This window comes from Ctenopharyngodon idella, chromosome 18 (genome assembly GCF_019924925.1).
Source record: "Ctenopharyngodon idella isolate HZGC_01 chromosome 18, HZGC01, whole genome shotgun sequence".
Classification (NCBI taxonomy): domain Eukaryota; kingdom Metazoa; phylum Chordata; class Actinopteri; order Cypriniformes; family Xenocyprididae; genus Ctenopharyngodon; species Ctenopharyngodon idella.
The window spans coordinates 23,399,587-23,424,427 of NC_067237.1; the positions used below are offsets into that span (position 1 = coordinate 23,399,587).

General features: G+C 37.8%; 1 protein-coding gene and 1 non-coding gene across 2 annotated transcripts; both read left to right on the forward strand.

Moving 5' to 3' along the window:
* The first annotated feature begins 570 nt into the window (after positions 1-570).
* On the forward strand, positions 571-23,305 carry sf3b3 (splicing factor 3b, subunit 3). The gene is made up of 27 exons (XM_051870391.1): positions 571-734; positions 1,303-1,421; positions 1,707-1,862; positions 1,947-2,117; positions 2,286-2,458; positions 5,043-5,184; positions 6,076-6,188; positions 6,475-6,612; positions 7,224-7,327; positions 7,578-7,743; positions 8,089-8,184; positions 8,373-8,445; positions 10,694-10,845; positions 11,032-11,187; positions 11,276-11,431; positions 11,552-11,695; positions 12,556-12,678; positions 12,764-12,918; positions 13,611-13,785; positions 14,732-14,937; positions 16,725-16,881; positions 17,206-17,331; positions 17,744-17,956; positions 18,224-18,322; positions 21,562-21,705; positions 21,983-22,087; positions 22,490-23,305. Exons 2-27 carry the CDS (start codon positions 1,352-1,354, stop codon positions 22,628-22,630), a joined length of 3,654 nt encoding a protein of 1,217 aa, XP_051726351.1. The 5' UTR covers positions 571-734; positions 1,303-1,351; the 3' UTR covers positions 22,631-23,305.
* On the forward strand, positions 5,906-5,983 carry LOC127500389 (small nucleolar RNA SNORD111). The gene has a single exon (XR_007926340.1). It is a non-coding gene; the product is annotated as a small nucleolar RNA SNORD111 (small nucleolar RNA).
* Positions 23,306-24,841: the final 1,536 nt, after the last annotated feature.

Here is a 24,841-nt window from a genome sequence, read left to right on the forward strand (position 1 = left end):
ACCACAGTGCAAACCTTTCTCTCACGCACACGCACAAAGAGAGAGGGAGTTGAAACTTCGGGGACCTTCTTTTCTGAAGAAAATGATTCAGATTTAGAAGACAATATTGTATTTACAGAGACTTTTATTCCTTATTATAAACCCGATGTCTTGCAATGGCTGCAAGTTTTCACCAAAAATATCATGGTTAGATCATGGGACCTGCTCCAGACAGTCTATGAAAGCTTTTTGAATTGTTCAGTTATTTTGTTTCGCTTTTTTAGACATTGGTCAATAACACGTTACCAGTTTTATCATAGTAACAGTGACTAGCAACTGTTACTTAGGCGAAAATATAGTTACCGTGGTAAATCCATGTTACATTTCAAAATCCGTGGACGCAAGCTTACCGTTGCTACAGTCTGTTTAGACTCGATGTAAATGATTTGTTTATATGAATATATATATATATATATATATATATATATATATAAAAATACATTAAATAAATACGAAATAATTAAATATATAATTATATATAAAAGAATTATATATGTATATTATAACATGTTTCTACCAAATCTCTGAGGTCGATCTTTACTCTCAGGCATGTATTTGGACAACACTTGTATGCGCCAAAGAATTAAGAGGCCCTCTGTCGTTCCACCGCCGTTTGAAATAACGAGCGACCAGGCCAATGAACAATATAAGTTTCTCATCTGATTGAAATCTACAACATCCTGGTTGCTATTTCGGTAAATATTTTTCATACAATTCCCGAATAACCCGTATTGCTTAATCATACTTAAATCTGTGTTCATAAATTATAGTTACAACCTTTATTTTCACAATAAAGTTTGTTAGCCGAATGGCTAATGCTGAATGGACTGACTAACGCTTACAATTTCAAGTGCCGTGAGCAGTAGATAATTATGTGTTACATAAAGTACTGTTACAAGAACACTTATTTAACGAATTGTTTTCGTTTCGACGGACGATTTAAAGTGAAACTCTGAAACTTTCACAATGCAGTTTTCATTTTGTCTTACATAAATGTCGTATGACTTAGTTCTAGTAATATAAATGTTTGTAATGCCGTAATATTTAATTTCCGCACACCAGCATAGTTATATTAAACAAAAGACTATAACTGGAACGTATTTGTAGTTATGCAATGCTAAGCCCAACGTTTCTGTGTGTTTAGATGGAATAAACACTTTTTTTTTTTTTTTTGCCTTGTAACCACAGTCATTTTGCTGCCCTCGCATTTAATTTCTTTGTTTACTTTGGTACTTATACAGTCTCTTTGGGATTTGCTTGCAGGTGCTGGTTTAGCTTTTTGTCCTGAGCCTCAGGTCCAGTGACAGCAGCCATGTTTCTGTACAACCTGACTCTGCAGCGGGCAACTGGCATCTCCCATGCCATCCATGGCAACTTTTCAGGTATATCACAGAACAGCAACACTGAGTCATGGATAATTTCTTAAGAGTAGTGTGCTTCGCTTATATTTTGTTGGAGAAATTGTTGTATCAAATTTGAGACTGAAGTACTGTGTTCTTTGATTAAACATTATAATGGCACGTGAGCTTTTAAATGATGTACTTGGAAAAATCCTTAATAATAAATACTGCAATAAACCATTAAAAAAAACAAGATTTGACATTTTTGGTTTCATAGTGACTTTAAGCATGAAGTTTAAATTCTAAGTGGTGTTTCTCTTTCACTAGGAACTAAGCAGCAGGAGATTGTTGTTTCCCGTGGGAAAATCCTGGAACTGCTGCGTCCTGATGCCAACACAGGGAAGGTCCACACGCTGCTTACTATGGAGGTATTTGGTGTCGTCCGATCCCTCATGGCCTTCAGGTTGACGGGTGGAACTAAAGGTGAGCAACTTGGTTCTAATTGTTGTTTTGCAAAGTTTGTATGTAGAGATTTGAATTTTTATGGCTCTCATCCTCTAATTTTAGACTATGTGGTGGTGGGGAGTGACTCTGGCCGTATTGTGATCCTGGAGTACCATCCCTCCAAGAACATGTTTGAAAAGATACACCAGGAGACGTTTGGCAAGAGTGGCTGCAGACGTATTGTACCAGGGCAGTTCCTTGCTGTGGACCCAAAGGGCAGAGCTGTTATGATAGGTAAAACTACAGAGGCTCTGTGTAGTGAAAGCTACAAGGTCGTAGCAGTTTGGGATGCATTATGAAAGCTGATAATAAAAATATGCAGTGAAAAGCAAATGCAATCAAGCAGTATTTTCATATGTAACCCATTTTCTCTTTTTAACTATCCATGTTTTATTTTCCCAGGTGCCATTGAAAAGCAGAAGTTGGTATACATCCTGAACAGAGATGCAGCTGCCCGCCTTACCATCTCCTCCCCTCTAGAGGCACATAAGGCTAATACACTCGTCTACCATGTGGTTGGTGTGGACGTGGGCTTTGAGAACCCCATGTTTGCCTGCCTGGAAATGGACTATGAGGTCAGAGTCATTCTTGAGAGATAATCAAGTGCATGGGATCTAGGGCTGGGCGATATGACGATATTATCGTATATCGACGATGTCTTGCAAGTATCGCGATGTCAATAATAAAAGTCAGTTACAGACGATAATCGTCAATATCGAGGGGAAAAAAAATACAAATAATTTAACATAATCCCGTAGTTACCATTCACATATTTATTCACATGCAATAGCATAAATGAAATATTTTGTAGCCTATAGTAGCTAATTAATAGGGTTAGGAATAAAAAATCTATTCTTGAATCACATTTACTTAAGGCCAGGAATCGAATAGGCCTAGGCTACTCTTTATAAAATTAACATTTTGATTTTGCTTATTAACAATGTATTTTTGTTTTTAAAACATTCAAGCGCTAGATGAAGCAGACGACACTTCTGTAGGCCGCGCGCTGTTTTCTGAGCTCCACACACATCCAGAGCGCGCACAGAGAGCCGCCTCATAGTTATTTCATGGACAAATACGCAGAAAATTGTCTCAAATTCTTGTAAACACAGTTTTGTCAAGCATGTGTGTAACAGACTATATTGGATTCGTGTATTGACATCAACCTAGGCCTATACCCGTGGTGCTAATAATGTTCATTTCTGTTTAAACCGACAAGATTGTTAAATTAGAATTAAAAGGCTAAATTAAATTAAAATGGATAGCCTAAATGTCTGACTCATTAAAAATAACAAAATTTGTTTTCCAGTGGTTTCGTTTTACATGCGCAAACAACAGAAAAGGATTCATCACGCATTCATCAAAATATATCCACTTAAACAATTAACAGATTAACAAAACAAAAGAAAAAAAACTGAAGCCATATGCTGTTTTAATTTTTTTTTTTTTTTTGCGACGCTCTCCACACAAACACGTTCAAAAGGAAACTAAGACGGAAGAAAGCGGTACCTGTTTTCTTTATTTTACAAAAACAAAATGTTTTGTTTTTATTGTGAGTGTACACAGATATAATTAAACTCTTTATATTTTGACCAAAAATGAGTATTTTAAGTTTTCACTGGTGTAAGGAAGCAGTTCAAGTGATCATGCCGGCGGCTCGCACGCACATCAGTAGCACTGCTTGACAAAAATAAAATTCACAAACAACATTTGTAATTACTTATTTTTCCAAATAAATGAGTTTTTTTTTTTTTTTTTTTTTTTTTAAAGTTATAAGAGGCCTGTAAGGACACATCGGAGCTCTAAAACATGAGAAAAAAATAATCTTTCCGTTTTTGGTCATGCAGAACGAATCAAATTGTTTTTAATCGCTTTTAGACAAATAACAAATACATTATAGCTTAACGACAAGTTTAAAAAAACAGCGCTACACGTTAAAATTAAATAAATTAAACATCATCATGAAATGTCCGATGTTTCTCTTTCAAAAATGTAAGAGAAACATCGGACCTTAAGAAAAAATAGGCAAGACATATTTGACATCAACATGCATAATTTTTACAATCACCACCAGAATGTCCACCTTCACAATGAATTCCGTTAAACTCTGATCAATTCAACAGTTCTCTTCACGAAACGAAATTAATTTCAAACACTTGATAAGAGCAGTGTGGAAATGATTAACAACACCTACATAACAAAGTTAATGTTTTATATTAAAGCACAAACTAAGAAAAGAAAAACAAACCTTTAATTAAATTAAAGTTTATGCCTGATTTGCAGGCTATTGTCAAAGTGCAACCAAACTGATGTGTGTTTACAGTGCATGCAGGCTATGTTACATATGAAAATACAGCTAACTTAATGTATCAGTACTCAGTTTCTATTAATGAAGTTTTTTTTTTTTTTTTTTTAAATGCATCTTTACGCACAACTGCCAGCCTGCATGGAGAGTTTGAGACTCCAGAGACACCAGAAGCTTCAAATACCTGTTTGCTACTCAACACTGGCTTTTTTTTTATTTTTGTATAAATATTTATATATATTTTATAGCTGCCCTTTTAATACAATACATTTTTTTGACAGGAACTTTCATTAATAAGCCTTTATCTGACTTAGTTCTGTTGTGCTCTAAATCGCTCACAAATCTTATAATAATTTGATGATCTCCATTCAGTTTTCACACAATATTAGTTGTTTTCATGCCTTTTGCACAACATTGCACCATTTCATGCTTTTCATCTTCAGAAAGATCTTTCTTTCTCCCCATATTACATGAGAACTGTAACTTGCTTAATAATGTGGAACAACGTCTAAGTAGGGTTTCCATAGACCTGGCAAATTATTTTGTCTGAGATTGATACCAGTTATCTAAAACGACATGGGTAAATAAACAGACAAACATTTTCTTAGAAAAACTAAAATCTGAATGTTTATTCTACTGAAATCTTACTGATACGTCACTTGCATAATAATTTTGAATGCAGTGTATATGTAGGTCAAATATTGTGTTGGACAATGGGGGCCTTTGAGTCAAAAAGGTTGAGGTGTATTTGCATGTTTGTGCTACTTAATTTGATGTTAGTTTTTTATGGTTTTATAGATACCATCAGTTGGGTGACATATGTCTCTAACCCATAGTGTTAAATGGTTTTGCAGGAGGCAGATAATGATCCCACCGGAGAAGCTGCGGCAAACACACAGCAGACTCTGACCTTCTATGAGTTGGACTTGGGCCTCAACCATGTGGTGCGCAAGTATAGCGAGGCACTGGAGGAACATGGCAACTTCCTCATCACAGGTTCTGATCTTACATAATGACAAGATAGATTTACTTGCTAGATAAGGATTCACAAGATTTGTTGCAATACTTTCAGCAGAACACTTTTATCTAACACTTGTTTCACCTCTTTGAAGTGTGATTTTTCACTATTGCGTAATGCTCTTCTCAAAAGTTTGAGGTCTTTTTTTTATTTATTTTTTGACTTATTCAGTAAAGAATCTGAGGGTGCAAAAAAAAAAAAAAAAAAAAAAAATATATATATATCACCTTTAAAGTTGTCTAAAGTCCTTAGCAATGCATATCCACTAACAAAAATACATTTTTGATAGAGGATATAAAGGATATTTGATATAAATTTTTTGTAGGAAATTTACAAAATATCTTCATGGAACATGATCTTTACAATATAGGTAGGTCTAAATCCTAATGATTTTTGGCATGAAAGAAAAATCGATAATTTTGACCCATACAGTGTATTGTTGGCTATTGCTACAAATATACCCGTGCAACTTATGACTGGTTTTGTGGTCCAGTGTCACATGTTTTTTTTTTTTTTTTTTTTATTAAACTTTCTATTTATCACAGAATCCTGAAAAACACGTTTCCACAAAAATATTAAGCAGTTCAATGATATGGTTTTGATCAGTTTAAGAGACTTCTTTCAAAAACATTAAAAAAATAATATGGACCCCAAGCTTTTGAGGGGTATTGTAGATTAAAAGTAACGTTCTTCAGTGTGTTGTCAGAAATGATGAATATCTTCATGTCTCTTCTCTGACTGTTTGATGAAGAGATTGTTTTGATATCTGATCTTCATGGACTCAGCAAAGTTTTGCTTTCAGAAGAGAAAAATCTAGCCAAGTGTCTTAGTTTTTGTGTTAATCTGACCATTTCCTCTGTTTGTCTTAGTTCCTGGAGGTTCGGATGGTCCCAGCGGTGTGCTCATTTGCTCTGAGAACTATATCACCTACAAAAACTTTGGCGACCAACCGGACATTCGTTGCCCAATCCCACGCAGGAGGGTGAGTTCGTGTTGTCTTCCCCTTTGCATCCCTCCGTTTAAGCACAATACACTGAACATCAACTTGAGGTGTCTAAACAGCAGCTTGATAGCTATTAGTACTGAAATGATGAGCTTTTCATGTCTCTTCTCTGACTGTTTAACTGGAGACACATAAAGACCTCTGATCATGATATTCGTTTTGGACCTCCATATGGTTTAGTTCTCAGTCGTTGTGTTTACAGAATAGATTAAACACAGATGTAAGATGTGACCACAGTGCCTTTCTCTTTCTCTGCATCTTTTAGAATGACCTGGATGATCCTGAGAGAGGCATGATCTTTGTCTGCTCTGCCACCCACAAGACCAAATCCATGTTTTTCTTTCTTGCCCAGACAGAACAGGGTGACATCTTTAAGGTTACACTGGAAACTGATGAGGAGATGGTGAGCACAAAAAACAAAAGACCCTGACTGTATCACCTGTTTCTTTACTTCATGGACATATAGAGGTTTTTCAAGCAAGTGAAATTGTAATCGCACTCATATGTGGTGTTCCATTCAAAATGGAAAGTCAGAATTTCTAACTTCCTACTTCGAAAAGTGCAATAAAATGCCACTTGAAGGAGGACTTGGAAACTTTCGACCCAGGCTTTGAAGAAATATGGGTATATGACATCATCCGAACACAAAGTTGATGCTAAACATTTACTTTTAAGCAAATAGTATTCATTGAACAAAGTTCATTCATTATACAATCTTAACCATTTAAGCAATTGTTTACACTGCAGAAAAGGGTGTGTAAATCATGATAAAAAGAAAAACTGCTTAAAATTGCACGCCTACAAAACAAATCCCATATCTGACTTTGAATTGAATGCAGCATAGCAGGTTTAGTAATGAAACTCACTGGAGTCAAGTGAATACTGTAATATAACATTGAGTGTTTCCAATGAAATGAAGGGAGGACTGGTCTCAGAATACACAAATGAAAGGTTGAAATGCTGGAAAGTGATATGCTATGTGTTTGGATTACATATTGTCTGTTCATATTTTAGGTGACAGAGATCAGGATGAAGTATTTTGATACCATCCCAGTTGCCACAGCCATGTGTGTTTTGAAGACTGGCTTCTTATTTGTTTCTTCAGAGTTTGGAAACCAGTAAGTCACTTCTATCTTGCACATTTTGTCATTCACCTAATAATAACTGAATACTTCTAATTCGGTGGAATTTTCACTAAGTTTCAGTGCCATAACTAGCTTACAGAATCTGATAACAAGAGGGTGGAATGTGGGAGCAGTAGTTTGTTACACGAAACCTATGTTTAACCTGAAGCTTTTCATTAATCTGCACTGTCGGACACATTGTGTTCTTTGGAAGTCTGAATCTAAAACATGTTTTATTTGTTAGCTACCTGTATCAGATTGCCCACTTGGGTGATGACGACGACGAACCTGAGTTTTCTTCTGCCATGCCTCTGGAGGAGGGAGACACGTTCTTTTTCCAACCTCGTCCCCTTAAGAACCTTGTGCTGGTGGACGAGCAAGAAAATCTTTCCCCCATCATGTCCTGCCAGGTGTGTGAATGTGTATTTTGTAATGAAGTGTAATAAATATGAACTCTGATGTTGATTCTCAAGCTGAGAGTTACTGATGGGAAGTGGTATTACAAGTTGGCATGAGAACAGATGTTTGGGAATGTTTGGATGACTGTGCAGGTTTGAACTGCTTTTTTTTTTTTTTTTTTCTAGTTACCAAATTGCAAAGTGTTTAGTCACACATCAGTATGGGTAATTGAGAATGGAAACGCTTCAGACTTTTTTCCCTCTTGCCTACATCAGTTTTCTGATGTAATTATGGAAATTGATGTCTCTATAGGAAGTGTTAAACCCATAGAATTTTTTTTTTTAATTGTACTGTAGATTGCTGATTTGGCTAATGAAGACACCCCACAGCTGTATGTGGCCTGTGGTAGAGGACCCCGATCTACACTGAGAGTTTTGAGACATGGACTGGAGGTTTGTGATGCTGCATTTCTGTGGCAACTTTCACAACATAGTTGCAAAATGGAAATTTGACACCCACCGTATTAAAGAGAACCTACGCAACTTATGCGGTTTTATAGTTCCGATTCTAGGTTTTTCCAGAGACTATTAATATTTCAATGTGTTAAAGTGCATGCTTTTTTTTTTTTTTTTTTTCTCAGGTGTCAGAAATGGCTGTTTCAGAACTGCCTGGTAACCCCAATGCTGTGTGGACTGTCAGGAGACATGTAGAAGGTAAAAGATCTGCTCATATAGAGCATTTGCTTGGTCATGAACTATGCAAAATTGTTTGAAATTATTTTCTGCAAATGTTTCTGTTTAAAAAAAAAAAAATAATAATAATAATAATAATAAAAAAGGTGGTTTAGACATGGTGCTATTAAAGTCACTTACTTGAAAGAAAGGAAATGTAGTAATGCATTTAAACTGTTTACCAACAAGTGTCTACAACAAGCAATGTAATTGTACCATATTGGCTTCCCAGAGTCCTGTAGGACCACATAATGATTTCTGGGTGCTCAGTTCTTTTTGTAAGATTAAAGGGCTTACATGCATAGACGAGTACATTCTAGGTTCTCTAGGGTTCTCTCGAGAGAGTAAGGTACATTGGAGAAAGAGAGAGACCATACGACGTCACCCCTGCAACTTGTTTAAACACAACACACAGGGCAATGGCTAAACATTCTGAAGTGTGGTTACATTTCACAAAACTAGATGCAGACAACGGCATTTGCAATATGTCCATAATTTGAAACGCGCTTACTCCAGTCCGTATATGATCCATGTTCCGAGCATTGTTAAAGGGTTAGTTCACCCAAAAAATGAAAATTATGTAATTTATTACTCACCCTCATGTCGTTCTACACCCATAAGACCTTCACTCATCTTCGGAACACACATTAAGATATTTTTGATGAAATCCGATGGCTCAGTGAGGACTCTATTGCCACCAAGTTAATTTATACTTTCAGTGCCCAGAAAGGTACTAAAGACATTTAAAACGGTTCATGTGACTACAGTGGTTCAACCTTATTGTAAAGCGACAAGAATACTTTTTGTGCACCAAAAAAACTAAATAACGACTTTTCAACAATATCTAGTGATGGCTGATTTCAAAATCTTTTGTTTTGAATCAGTGTTTCGGGGTCATGTGATTTCAGCAGTTTGATGCGATCCAAACCGCTGATTCAAAACAAAAGATTTGTAAAGCTTCAAAGCTTCATGAAGCAGTGTTTTGAAATCGCCCATCACTAGATATTGTTAAAGTCGTTATTTTGTTTTTTTGGCACACAAAAAGTATTCTCTTCACTTTATAATATTAAGGTAGAACCACTGTCACATGAACTGATTTAAATGTTTTTAGTAGCTTTCTGGGCACTGAAAGTGTAAATTAACTTGCTGGCAATAGAGGCCTCACTGAGCCATCGGATTTCATCAAAAATATCTTAATTTGTGTTACGAAGAAGAACGAAGGTCTTACAGGTGTGGAAGGACATGAGGGTGAGTAATAAATGACATTTTCATTTTTGGGTGAACTAATCCTTTAATCTCATTGCAGCATTCCGCGCAGAAACCACTCTCATGCGTGCTCCACGCTGATGCATACTAAATATTGTCACAGTCATAATTTTCAGTTGTTGTTAGTCAAACTCCAGCTCTGACAGCATCGTCGGGAAAATGAAACCCTGTTTTTGTTATTAAACAGAGTAACCTCACAAAGGTACTGATTAAAATGTGAACAGTAACTAATCCTATCCCCTTGAAACAAAGTCAGTTTTTCAGCATGCTTTTACTTAAAAGAGCTTTTCACTAAGTCATATTATACTGGATCAACAACCTACAAGGACATTTGCTTGGCATGCACACTGTAAGTTGGGCTTGCAGGAACTGTCACTGTCTGCCAGATATTTCTCTGAAATCATGTGATTTTTCTATTGGGTTATTTGGCTTGTGCGTGCAGCTTGAGCTCTGCAAGGTTTATATTGTGGTCTATGTACTTGAGTGTTTAAGGGGAATAGTTTCATTTTGACTAGTCTTGTGAGTTAAGCAAATAGTGCATAATGGTTTCATTTTCAGAAGGGCCTTATTCACTGTGTTTATATACCATTACAAAAAGAGATTTTGGAATATTTCAAAATGTATCACCCGAATGTATTTTAGATTTTCTGTCTTATGTTAAGTTTAAATGTTTTATATAATAATGTAAATTTTATGGATGATATTGGCCTTTGTGTTTGCCACGTAAATAACCATGATGCTAACATGGCGTGAACTTAAACAAACAAAAAGAGATTTTAAAGAGAAGGTTGACATAAATTGTCATTTGCTCACACATGAACAAATTACTTATAGGTTTGGAATGACATGACTCTTTTGTCATCTTGTAGTATTGGTTTGCTTTTATGGTTACAAATTGGCCCATATGTGGCAAAAGTTTACAAACCAAAGAATTGTTTGAACATTGTGGGTTTCCTGTTCGCAGATGAGTTTGATGCCTACATCATTGTGTCATTCGTTAATGCCACCCTGGTGCTTTCTATTGGAGAGACTGTGGAAGAAGTGACAGACTCTGGCTTCTTGGGCACAACACCCACCCTGTCCTGCTCATTGCTTGGGGAAGATGCACTTGTGCAAGTGAGTGATGTCTCCCTGATCTACATGCATGCACAATATGCCACTGAACCTTTTCTGTTTGCTTGTTAAATAAATTATACTCTGATCTCTGTGTTCTTGCCCAACAAGTACATTAAACAATTATGTTTATAAAATGTTCCATTATTTTAACGTTCGAATGGGTTTTGTTTTGTTTGCTGGGTAAAGGTCTATCCTGATGGGATCCGTCACATCCGTGCGGATAAGAGAGTGAATGAATGGAAAACTCCAGGGAAGAAAACAATCGTCCGATGTGCTGTCAATCAGAGGCAGGTGGTCATTGCTTTGACCGGAGGAGAACTGGTCTACTTTGAGATGGACCCGGTATGTTGGTGGTCATTTATCTTGAGTTGTCACCTGAATTTTCATCTTTTGTTTGATTGTCTTTCCATTATGATTTCTCTCTTTACAGTCTGGACAGCTGAATGAATACACAGAAAGGAAAGAGATGTCTGCAGATGTGGTGTGCATGAGCTTGGCAAATGTGCCCCCTGGTGAACAGCGCTCTCGCTTCCTGGCTGTTGGATTGGTGGACAATACTGTCCGTATCATCTCCCTGGATCCATCCGTAAGCTACTTTTGCTTATCTATTGTCAGCTGATTTTGGCATCAAACAAGGATTCTAGTCACTGTGCCCACTTGCTATAACAATCCCTTGTGTGAAATGTGTAATCTCTTTGTTGCACAGGACTGTCTGCAGCCATTGAGTATGCAGGCTCTTCCAGCCCAGCCAGAGTCTCTTTGTATTGTGGAGATGGGTGGAGTAGAAAAACAGGATGAACTAGGAGAAAAGGGCACCATCGGCTTCCTATACCTCAACATTGGCCTGCAGGTAAGAAACTCTCTTGCTTGCTCTGGGTTGGTAACAAATGTTTTAGGTCCATTCCCCAGCTAGTGGCGAAACAGGAAATTGATCACTTCCATGCATTTTTGTGTATTTGAGCAAGGCATGCTTCCCTATCTGTTTTCTTTCATTCAGCCCGTCTGCTGTTTTTGTTTAGACCAATTATGTAAAACATGTATTTGAACATGTGGATTTGAACTGTAAAGTTGTTTAAATCATAGTTTACAGTTTAGGATGGTACAGAAGACAATGTTATTTCAAAAGAATGCTGCTACCTAGACGTAGTTCTATTCTAATATCAGAATTTTCTGAAATTATTTCAACTGTTGATTCCAAGAAATTTAGAAAAATTCCACATACCCCTTTTTTTTTTTTTTTTTTTTTTTTTTCTTTCTGGAGGAATATACAAGTATTCTCCAATCATTTAGTCTGCTTAAACCCCGCCCCTTTTTTAAAGTTGACTGCAAACTCTCATTCAGATCTGCTTACATCCAATCAACAACTGAAGTTGAAGTACTACATTTCTTTTCTTTTTTTTTTTCTTTTTTTTTTTGTCATTTCTTTTTTTTTTATCGTCAGTTTTACAGTCATTTCTGTTTTATCTTGACTTTAATAGCAGGCACACTTGAGCACCCCTCTACATCCTAAAAAGGCAAATGGGGTACTCTGTTCTTGTGCTTTTTCTTTGCTCACCATAAACATCACAAGATCACTTTAAGTGTCATTTGGATCAAAGACTTTGAAAGGAAAACAAAATAACTGCAATGTGACTCCCTTTCCTGTTACTTGATGACATGAATTTCCTGGACATTCCATTGCCTCTTACCATAATCAACTCTTTGTTTTAGAATGGAGTGTTACTGCGTACTGTTTTGGATCCAGTGACCGGGGACCTATCTGATACTCGAACTCGGTATCTCGGTTCTCGTCCCGTCAAGCTTTTTAGAGTCCGGATGCAGGCCCAAGAAGCTGTGAGTCATGTCTGCATTTTATATCTGTTGCAGTGTCGCACAGCTTGCCAACTTGCTGACCATCATGTGACCTTTAACTGTGCAGGTTCTGGCCATGTCCAGTCGTTCCTGGCTGAGTTACTCATACCAGTCTCGCTTCCACCTGACCCCACTGTCATATGAAACCTTAGAGTATGCTTCAGGGTTCGCTTCTGAACAGTGTCCTGAGGGGATTGTTGCCATTTCCACCAACACACTGAGGTAAACACATGCACTCATACTGTGTATACAGTACATAACCTGAACTTTGTAAAACCTAACAGGTTTGTGAGAACATTGTCAAGAATATTGTGGTTGGTTTTATAGATGTCATTTCCTGTAGTTGGTCAATAATGTGTGGTTTATAATTTCATAATTTACCAGTGATTTGATACTCGGATATGGCTTTAGAAGTAAATTAAATGTGCTTAAATTAAACAAATGTTGGTCCTAAAATTTCTGTCCTTCTGCCATTCCTGTCTTCCATTTTGGGATAAAATATGAGCTGGACTCTGCTTGACTGTTTTGGTGAGATTAAATGTTTCCTTTAGTTTGAGGGTGGTTAGCAAATTCCAGAAGTGTGAACCTCTCTTCCATGAATGGACAGAATTAATTGTTTTGATTAGCCATGTAGTGATCCAGGGAAAGGTTGACATCACTAAAATTGGTGAAACATTTCCTTTTTTTATTGGAGGTCTGTACTCATTGCCCTTTTTAGCTAGAGACCTCCTCTTTTATACTAAATGTTTTTATATCACTGCCGCCTAGGTCAGCTGCCATTTATCAGCACAAGCCTGATTTACAGCCAGGAAACAAGAAGTTTTGGCTTCCCGAATGTAATCTTTAACTGATGTCTAAACTTTCTTTAAATTGACTGCATGCCTGTCTTTCCTTCTCATCCCTTCCTTCCTCAGAATTTTGGCTCTTGAGAAACTGGGTGCCGTCTTCAACCAGGTGGCATTCCCACTGCAATACACGCCTCGCAAGTTTGTCATCCACCCAGAAACTAACAACCTGATCTTGATTGAGACAGACCACAATGCCTACACTGAAGCCACCAAAGCCCAGCGCAAGCAGCAGATGGCTGAGGTCAGTGAACCTGGTCTTCACTGAGCAACATTAAGAAACAACGCTTTTGTTGTTTTAATGTCCTCTGGAATTTTTTCCTTATCTACATTTATCATTCCTTGTTTCTCTTCTGTCTGACTCATTTTCCCAATCTAATCACTGTGAGACAGAATTTCATTGCTTTTTTGTCGGAAGTTGTCAGTCATGTCTATTTTGTGGCTGCCTCATCATGACATGTTTGCAAGGGTAATTCCACCTTGATGAGCCGTAAAAGTGACAAGTACTGTGAAATGTGCAAGCTGTGGTTACTGTGTTGGTCCCTCAAAGATAAATCATATTGATGCTGTCCTGCCGATGTTTGAGTCTATCTTGTAAGAATAAACAGTCCACAACTGTGGTGTAAAATGACTGCTTCTGAATGTATTGCTTAACATGAAGTTCTCTTGTTTATCTGCAAATTGTCTCAAAATTCTTATATACACTATGTGGCCTAAAGTTTGTGGACAGCCCCTTATAATTAAGGGGTTTGGTTTGGCCCTTTAATTCCAGTGAAGATGAATTGTAATGCTACTACATAGAATGAAAATGTTGTGCTTCCAACATTGTGGCAACAGTTCATGGAGGGCACTGGTCTATTCCAGCATGACAATGCCCCATGCACAAAATGATTTAGTGGTTCTGGTATGGAAGAACTTAACTGACCTCCACAAGCCCAGACCTGAACCCCACAGAACTCCTTTGGGATGAATTTAAACTTGGTGACCTACACCAAAGCCTGAGCTCACTGATGTTCATGTCTGAATGGTAGCAAATGCCCACAGCCATTTTCCAACTTACAGTGATATGCCTGTTAGTACCTAATTGATGCCAATTGTTTGAAAATTAGGTACTAAACAACCAATTAATGGTGTACACTTATTTTTAGCCATGTAATGCATCATATAAATTATTTTTCTCTGCTCTACAGGAAATGGTGGAGGCAGCGGGGGAGGATGAAAGAGAGCTTGCTGCAGAAATGGCAGCAGCTTTCTTGAATGAGAACCTGCCAGAAGCTATCTTTGGGGCACCTAAAGCAGGTTCTGGGCAGTGGGCTTCACTAGTACGCATGATCAACCCCATCCAGGGCAATACACTGGACCTGGTGCAGCTGGAGCAGAACGAGGCAGCTTTCAGGTGAGAAAGTTGAATTATGGATTAAAAGGGACATCGGACAAATGTGGATGTATAATGTGGACTTGCACATACAGTGCTCAGCGTAAATGAGTACACCCCCTTTGAAAAGTAACATTTTAAACAATATCTCAATGAACAAAAACAATTTCCAAAATATTGACAAGACTAAGTTTTATATAACATCTGTTTAACTTATAACATGGAAGTAAGGTTAATAATATAACTTGGAGAACAAAATTTTCAGTTTTACTCAAATTAGGGTGATGCAAAAATGAGTACACTCCACTGAAAGTCTCTGGAGCAAAGCTAAATTTTAGACCACAAATGTCTAATTTCAAGAATTCAACCACAGATGAGTCTTATTCATTACACAGGTGTCCAGCAGACAGTTGGGGTGTTAAAACCCCTTCCCATTTCATGCTGTCAGCAATGACACCACATGGAAGAGAAATGTCACAAGACCTGAGAAAGAAAATAATTTCTTTACACCAGAAAGGTGAACGCTACAAGCAGCTCAGCAAAGCTTTACTTATCAGTCAGAATACTGTAGCAAAAGTGGTACAAAAATGTTAAAAAGATGGAACTGCAACCATCTCGCAGAGACGTCCAGGTCGTCCACGGAAGTTAACATCTTCTGATGAGAAGGGTTGAAAAAAATTGGCATGCAAGTTCACTGCAGTTATCTAAAGAAGTAGAAAGCCAAACTGGGGTGACTATTTCCCGTGACACAATACGGCGTACACTGCAGAGGAATGGCATGCATGGGTGCCGTCCACGAAAGAAGCCTCTCCTAAAGCCCAGGCACAAAAAAGCCCGCCTAGAGTGTGCCAGGGCCCATGCTGACAAAGATGAAGACTACTGGGACTCTATACTCTGAAGTGATGAGACCAAGATAAATGTTTTTGGAACTGATGGCTTCAAAACTGTATGGCGTCACAAAGGTGAGGAATACAAAGAAAAATGCATGGTGACTACAGTGAAACATAGTGGTGGCAGTGTCCTTATGTGGGGCTGCATGAGTGCTACTGGTGTCAGGGAGCTGCATTTCATTGATGGCATCATGAATTCACAGATGTAATGCTCTATACTGAAAGAGATGCTGCCATCACTGTGCCCTTGGTTGTCGTGCACTTTTCCAAGATGACGATCCTAAACACACATCTAAGGCCACTGTTGGATTTTTGAAGAACAGGGTGAAAGTGATTCAAGTATGACTCCTGATCTGAACCCAATCGAACACCTATGGGGAATTCTGAAGAGACAAGTTGAGCATCACTCTCCATCCAGCATCCAGTCTCTAAAAGAGGTCATGCTTGAAGAATGGAAAAAGATGTTGCAAAATGTCGCCAACTTGTTCATTCCATGCCTAGAAGACTTGGTGCTGTCAATAAAAATCAAAGTACTAGATGTAGTAGTTTTTGTTGTGGGGTGTACTCATTTTTGCATCACCCTAATTTGAGTAAAAATGAAAAATGTGTAATTAAGTTATATTATTAACTTATAACATGAAAGTAAGGTTAAACAGATGTTATATTAAACTTAGTCTTGTCAACATTTTGGAAATTGTTTTTGTGTTCATTGAGATATTGTTTAAATGTTACTTTTCAAAGGGGGTGTACTCATTTACGCTGAGCACTGTATGTTTACACTTCAAATCTCCCTTGCTGTTCTATCCAAACTATTTGATCAAAATTTAAAAAAAAAAAAAAAAAAGTAAAGTGACCAGTGTTAAGCATGTCCGACCTATTTCTCTGATCTTATTTCCTCTTTCTGTGTATCTTTTGCAGTGTGGCTGTATGTCGCTTTTCTGGTGGAGGCGATGACTGGTACGTGTTGGTGGGTGTTGCCAGAGATATGATACTAAATCCGCGCTCCGTTGGTGGAGGATATATTTATACCTATCGCCTAGTTGGAGGTGGGGACAAGCTGGAGTTTTTGCACAAGGTGAATGAAACAGGAAATGACTTGGCATGAAACTACTGATTGGTCTCATCTGTTAGCTGGGGGCTCAGGAATGTGGAATTCCCCGCAAATCATTAAATGTGCCCTAAAATCCATTTAAGCTTAGCAAATCACAAAATTTAACTATGGTGTAGGTGTTTAGTCCATGGCCCCAAAATGCCATGTTTTGAATCTTTATGGTCCAGTTAAATGTTTAATGATGCTTTGATCAAGCTGCATATCAAAACCATATGTTAAAAGGTACATTTCTGATCAACTTCCTCTAAAACAAGATTTGAAAATAAAGACGTGGGTTCTGATTGACAGACACCTGTGGAGGACGTGCCCCTGGCTATCGCTCCCTTTCAGGGGCGAGTGTTGGTTGGAGTAGGCAAACTCTTGCGCATCTATGACTTGGGAAAGAAGAAACTTCTTCGGAAGTGTGAAAACAAGGTGAGGACTCACAGAATACATGTTTTCTGAGAATTGTTTTTTTTTTTTTTTTTTTTCCCCTTAAAGCATTGAACAATGTAAAAGTCGTGTAAATGACGCACTACTCTTGTACTTGCTGTTGATGCATAACCACATGAAAAACATTGAAACAGACGTTTCGACCACAAAGTATGACAGTCGTTGAAGGGTAGAGTACTTCACTGCGGTGTTCAAGTTGAATCAGCTGGCTGACAAGTTTTTTTTTTTTTTTTCACACACAGGCATACACTGTGAAGCCTGAATTTATGAGAAAACACAACTAAGTGGAGAAAAATCTTTATTAGGAACTTTATATTTGTATGTCTTCGACAAGTTTTAAAAGAGGTACAACCTGCTAAACAGTGTTGACTGTCTCCTTTTCTTATTCTTGCAGCATGTTCCTAACTTGGTGACGGGCATCCACACTATTGGCCAGCGTGTGATTGTGTCTGATGTTCAGGAGAGTCTATTCTGGGTGCGCTACAGACGCAACGAGAACCAGCTCATCATCTTTGCTGATGATACATATCCTCGCTGGGTCACGACTGCCTGCCTGCTCGATTATGACACCATGGCTGCTGCGGATAAGTTTGGAAATATCTGCGTTGTGAGTGTTGTCACCTGTTTGGTTTTGAGAACATTTAGACCAGTATCACAGATGTACCAGATACTGTTTGCCAAGTCAACATAAACATTCATTTTTTAACATCTAATATATTGATGTGTTTTATTAGCAGTTGCAATAAAGGGAGAAAACGCACATGTAAATTGTAAAAAAAATAAATAAATAGAGGTGTCATCTGTATACATGAGGTGTCATAAACTGCATATTAATTTCATACACTTTTTTTTTTTTTTTCTTCTTCTTCTTCAGGTCCGCCTGCCCCCCAACACCAGCGATGATGTTGATGAGGACCCCACAGGGAACAAGGCATTGTGGGACAGAGGCTTGCTTAATGGAGCATCACAAAAGGTAGAAGTTTCTGCTTCCCTCATTATTACTCAATACCTCATGACCCACAGGTCCCGGAAATTGCTAGCAAGACCTTTGGCACTGAGCTGTCCTAACCATTTGTTTCTCATTGTTTTTGTCTGTCTGGTTGGTTTTGCGGTTGCTGTTCTCCTTGCGCGCGCACACACACAGACCTGCACCCCAAAACATTTGGCTGGAGTCCATACCTTGCTCTGGTTCAGAAACCTCAGCAGCAAATCTTGTCCTCTTGCCAGAAATCATTATGTGCAGATTAGTAGCATGGAAATGTTTAGGTGGACACAAGGGAAAGTCCCTATTTGCACACCAATGACTTGCGTCTAGCTTTGACAGACATACCTAAAGCATGTGTAATCAGGACAGAGCTGGACTGGGTGGGTTGGCGTAAACATATTATGGAATGTGTCTAGGGATGCACAATATATCATGACCATATCAGTTATCAGCTGATAGTATTTTTTTTTTTTTTTTTTTTTTTTTCCTGTTATTTTATTTGTCATGTATTAGTCATATTGGCTATTTATTGGCCAATGTTGGATATTTCTCATTTCCACCTGTTCAACATCAGATAAAATTTTGTGGTAAGCTAGTGCTAATTAGAGTGGATACTAATTATTGATTATGGCTGATAGCAATCTTAAAAGGTTATATCTTAATCTATCACTTTAAGAATACTTTCTTTTTAACAGCATATCTTAGTTCTATTTTGGTGTTATGGGAAAGCCATATGTGTTCATACATTAGAATCAAATTCATTACTTTGAAAAGTTTACACAAGATTTACACTAAGTAACCAGTGAAGATTATTCATACTTAACACTGTTTATCAAATCCTGTTTCAGACCACACACAGACTCTCTTGTCTAATACTCCAAAATCCTTTAGTCATAGCTCTCTGGTTGGAGAGTCAAGCTCAATTGGATGTTTTTAAAGTTAATAATTCAAATCTAAATTAACGCACCCTAATTACTATAATGCATGTTCCTGGTTTTTGAGTGATTTAATATGTAAAGGGAAAAAAAGTCCTTTTAATCTTTAACCAAGATGTACTTGCTTTCACTTGTTCTTTGATTAGGAGTGGTCATCCATCCATCCATCTGTCACATCGGCTTAATCACTCTCTCTGTCTGTCTGTCTCTAATAACTGCATTAGTCTGCTATCAATGGCTCAAGCCTCCTTTACTAGCTCTAAAATGACATTTTAGAATTAGCAATGGAGGCTTGTTTCGGAGGCATCGATTCTACATCAATGCATAAAACCAAAGAATCTATTTTTTGGTGATGGTGTGAGGACCCTATTGTAATTGCTCAGCCAATTCTTCTCCGAAATGAATCGCATTTTTGAGGGCCTAAACATGCTCAAAAACTCATGAAACTTTGCACACGCCTCAGAAGTGGCAAAATGGCTCAATAGTGCCACCTACAAAATTTCAATTAAGCGCCTTTCGTGCTACGTTTCACGTACAGGTATGAAATTCGGTAGACAGATGTAACAGCCCAAAAGCCCCTGGGTGCAAAATCTGTAAACCCAACAGGAAGTCAGATGTTAATTTTCTCTGCAAAATTTTGGCAGTTTTTGCCATTTCCACACGTTGTACTTTAACAAACTCCTCCTACAGCTTTAATCAGATCAACATCATATTTGGGCAGTCTAATCTAAAGGCCTTTGAGACATTGAATTGCGAAGATCTAGAGTTTTTGCTGAAGGCTGTGTTCGTGGCGGCCTGACAAAGTCTGTTTCGCCATTAAAGAGGAAGTTGTTGTAACTTGGGTATACAATGTCGGATCTGCCCCGAACTTCACATGTTTTGTTAGAGTCCTGGCCTGAAAACACATACATGGCAATATTCAGTTAGTCATAGCACCACCTGCTGGCAAAAGGAAATGGTATGCTTTACACTTTAATTCACTCCCAGAAACACATTGCAATATGCCACGAAGTACTAAACATACTAGAAACATGTTAAATCATGCAACACTTGGCTAAGTGCTAATGTATGCGATTAACAGGAAGTTGTAGTAACTCCACGAAACAGGAAGTTGTAGTAACTCAGGCATACAATGTCCGATCTGCTCCAAACTTCACATGTTTGATAATAGTCCTGGCCTAAAGACCTCTACATTGCAATATTCAGTTACGGTCAGAGCGCCACCTGTTGGCAGCAGGAAGTGTGGCAATTTGAAATGTCTTGGCCATAATTCTCCTGTATTCACTCGCTTACATGAATCTCGCCCACTGTTCACTGTTTTCCTGATGCCAACGGGTGGCGGTGAGCCCGGGTGTGAGGGCCCTTTCATCGCTGCTTGCAGCTTTAATAATGTACTGTTTTATTGTAAATAAGGTACTCTTATAGGCTATAATATAAAAGCAAAGTACTTCTGTCTGATGTTTCAATTTTTGCAAAAGAACATGCCTGAATGAGAAAGTAAAGAGCGGGACGTGCAGAATTAAGCGCAATAAGCCACAGAAAAGACCTCAATGCGTTAATGCATCAGTCACACCGACTGACACACCCAAAGCGCGCGCACAGAAAGCAGTCTTTCAGACAGCATACGATCCTGAATTCAGTTTTCTTTAGCCTCGTTTTGCTCTTGAACGCTCATACACAGAAATATTTCAAGATATCTGTCTTGGCGAGTATTAATGTAGTCGTTATGGCTTAAGTGAACGTAAACAGTTGGTGGGGAAAAAAACTGTTGTGTAACATATTAGATCTGTGCATTAGGTCTGCTGCAATTACTGTTAAACGACAAGAAAAGAGGGAATCACTGCTCTTGACTGAATAACTTTTGTAGCTTTAATAATCAGTATAATATAATTAATACACTAAAGACTATACAGTGACTACATTTTTACATTTGATAATCAAGTAAAAAGTGAAAAGTTTGTTAAATAGATATAAAATGAAAGTAAACCACTGGTAATTATTGTATTTGTTCTGTGTTTGCGTCTTTGTTCATATTTTTAATAAGATAAAATAACAAAACTATTGTGATTATTAATGCAGCTATTATTATTAATAAAAGACTTGGAGGAAAAGATGCATCGCTTCATAATTGAAATGTTGCCTTCTGAATCGTAATCGAATCATGAGGCAAGTAAAGATGCACATCTCTAATGTGATATATGGAAGTGAATTGCTTGACTGTGACACCAGACATGCTTCTCAAGACCCATTTTAATTCATACCTGTTGTCTTTTTCTTCCCTGTCACTCACAGGCTGAGGTGATTATTAACTATCACATAGGAGAGACTGTGCTGTCCCTCCAGAAAACCACCCTCATCCCTGGAGGATCAGAGTCTCTGGTGTACACCACGCTATCAGGAGGCATTGGCATCCTGGTGCCTTTTACCTCTCATGAGGTACAGTTCCTTAAATAACCAGAAATTGCATAAGAGGAGTGCTAACGTGCAATGGTCTTTCGCAAGACTAAAACCACTAAAGCAGAAGAGGTGACTGCCTCAGATCAGGGCACTTGCATTCAGGCCATCAGAGTAGAGACTGTGACATGTATGGTGCTACTTTTAGTTATCAAACACATTAAATAACTAATGGAATAAAGGTTGGCTGTAATTTAATTTTATGATTGAATAAGATTTTTATTTGTGAAAACAAAATGTATGTCTCGTCTGTCTTTAGGATCATGACTTCTTCCAGCACTTGGAGATGCACATGCGCTCTGAGTTTCCTCCTCTGTGTGGTCGTGATCACCTCAGCTTCCGCTCATATTATTTCCCAGTGAAGGTAAGGACCAACACGCTGTTAATATATTACACAGCTTTAGTATTAACCAGGGATGACTTGATACCCCTTTTTATTTCCGAAACAGTTGCCGGTACTGCGACCATAAGTATATGCAGATACCAATATGGCATTGGTATTTGCAGATACTTAAAAGGGACCTATTATGCTTTTTTACGTTTTCAGCTTTTTTCTTTTTTTTTTTTTTTGTGTAATGCAGCTGTTTGAGCATGAAAAAAAAAAAAAAAAAAGTGGAAAGTGGATAGTTCTTAACGATCCACTTACACTTATGTTGTAGTATCTTTAAAAGAGATAGTAACAAATATACCATTATTTTGCAAAAGACTCACTGTTCAAGTCACTTATTAGTCATTTTTCTCATTGACTTTGCTTGTATGCTTCTAGAATGTGATCGATGGAGACCTGTGTGAGCAGTTTAACTCCATGGACCCCCATAAGCAGAAGAGTGTCTCTGAAGAGTTGGACCGCACACCTCCAGAGGTGTCGAAGAAACTGGAAGACATCAGAACACGCTATGCCTTCTAGTGTCTTTACATCTGGCAGGAGCACCATGAGAAAATCAATTGTTTCTCCGGACTTCCCATGGCTGTGGTCTCAATTTTCCTACCACAAGTATAGCAGCATTTTGTTGACAGCTAAAGGAAGTTTCCCCTTTAATCGGGGCCAGCTGGGAGCCGTCACAGTCCCAGTGGTCATTGACCTTGTCCTGCATGAAATGACTGCTGTTGGTACTGTACTCAGTACAAAGCATCTCGGTTTTTAGTTCTTACTGAGTGGTGGTTGCAAAGAAAAAATATTTTTGGAAGAATGTTTTCATGCATAAGACTACATCAGCCTGTATACAATTGTAGCTTTTATATGTATAGACTTAGTCTATTACTAATTTTGTAGCTACCACAATGCAAATTAAATCCAGCTAAATCCACATTTTATTGAATGAATCAGTCTGCATAAAACATTCTATCATTCACATCTTGAGTATTTAAATTCTCTTTTGAAGGTTAAAAATCTGTTCCCACTCTTGTAAAAACGTTGTAAAATAGCTTTAGTTTTTGTCACTGCAAATCTGTTGTGGGTTGTTTTTTTTTTTTGTTTTTTTTTTTTTTTTGAAGAGCCATAATCATCCAAACCCAAAAAAGAAAAGTGCTGTTTATGTCATGAAGTGTGAAAGAATTTGTAAATAAACCTTTTTTACTTTCTCATGTGTTTCCGTGTTTCACAAGACTTGTCGTTAACTGAGCCCACAGGCAAAGCAGGTTTTCACTGTTTTCCTAACCTTTTTTTTTCTTTTGAGTGGAAGTCCCATAAAGCTTTTGTATCTCTTGTGACGATGAGTCATTTTGTGTTTGCCTTGAAAATTCAGTCTTCAGTCATTTAAAAAAAACAAAAAAAAAACACATCCAGTCTTAAGTATTATATAAATGTGAGTCTGGCTTCATCTCCTTAAATTCACTGAATATTAGGCAGAGTCACTGAAATCTTTTGGATACATTTTTATAGATTGCTTTAATTACACTTGACCTGACACCATACTAAAAATTTTGTTGATTTGAAGCAAAATAGCATATTGAGATGACTGACCAACACTGGCATTGTGCTGTATATGTCACACCATTCTCTTGATAACGCTTTAGCTCAGTGTTTCACTTTAACTACTGCTATTATCTGACTTTAACTATAACCAAATATGTTGATTGTTCAAGTCCATAATGATGCAAGATCTGCACTGTCATGTTCAGACATGGTGCACATCACTTTTTTTTGCAACAAGGATTCCATTCCATGAGTCAGTTGTTGTGTCATTTTCTTATTTTAATTTCTTTGGTCATTGGAACCTGAAAGAAGTGCCCACAGACTGATGAGTTTATCAAAATGAGTCACATCCTGGTCACACTAAAACCCACCATGTTAATGAACTGCGCATCCAGGCACTTTAATTGCACCCTTAAGAAGAATTCAAGTTTTTTTCTTGAATTACAAAAATGTGCTGTTCTGTGGAATGAAGTTACAGAAATGAGCAATACGAGAAAGGCCACAATGTTTTGAAGTGTGCCTAACACTTGAGTTTAAGGCTGTGAGGTTGTTCCAGTCCAGTGTGTATAGTCAATTGTTTTATTGTCTCTCAGATGTAACATTGTACTATAGCAGTAACTTCAAATCGCTTGTGACTGTGCCAACAGAAAGCTGTGATTGTTTTTAGCATGATTATTGTAATTTGTAATCTAAATCCTGGTTCCTCAAGTCACCAAATTCAGGCTGGATGGTTGGACAACTCTCAAATTGTTGTGAATGCACCTCAAGAATGTGGCGGGACTAGGAATATTCTCTTAGGGTCTGAGATGATGGGGCCCACCCATAAAAACAGTCCCGAGCTGTGTGACAGCACTGGTAAAGAATACTTTTTTTTTTTTTCTTTTTTTTTAAAGTCTTTTTAGGTCATAAAAGTTGAGATATTGTGGAGGGTGTTTATAACCTGATGCTGTTTAGAGGCAAATTTAGAAGTTTTCTTTCATTCTTATTCCTTTGGGGGGTTTCCATATTGATGTGATGTAATCTGGGCTGACAGATGGTGTTTTGACTATTTGGGTTGGGTGGGGGACTCGGAATATCCCTCACATTGGGTCTTGAGTGGCTTTTGCCTTTGTTAGGACAGTAAAGATGGCTGCATCGACAAGTGGTTATACCCCTAAAGAAAGATTATAGGTACTACAAAACAACAAGGGGGCCATTGTGGCA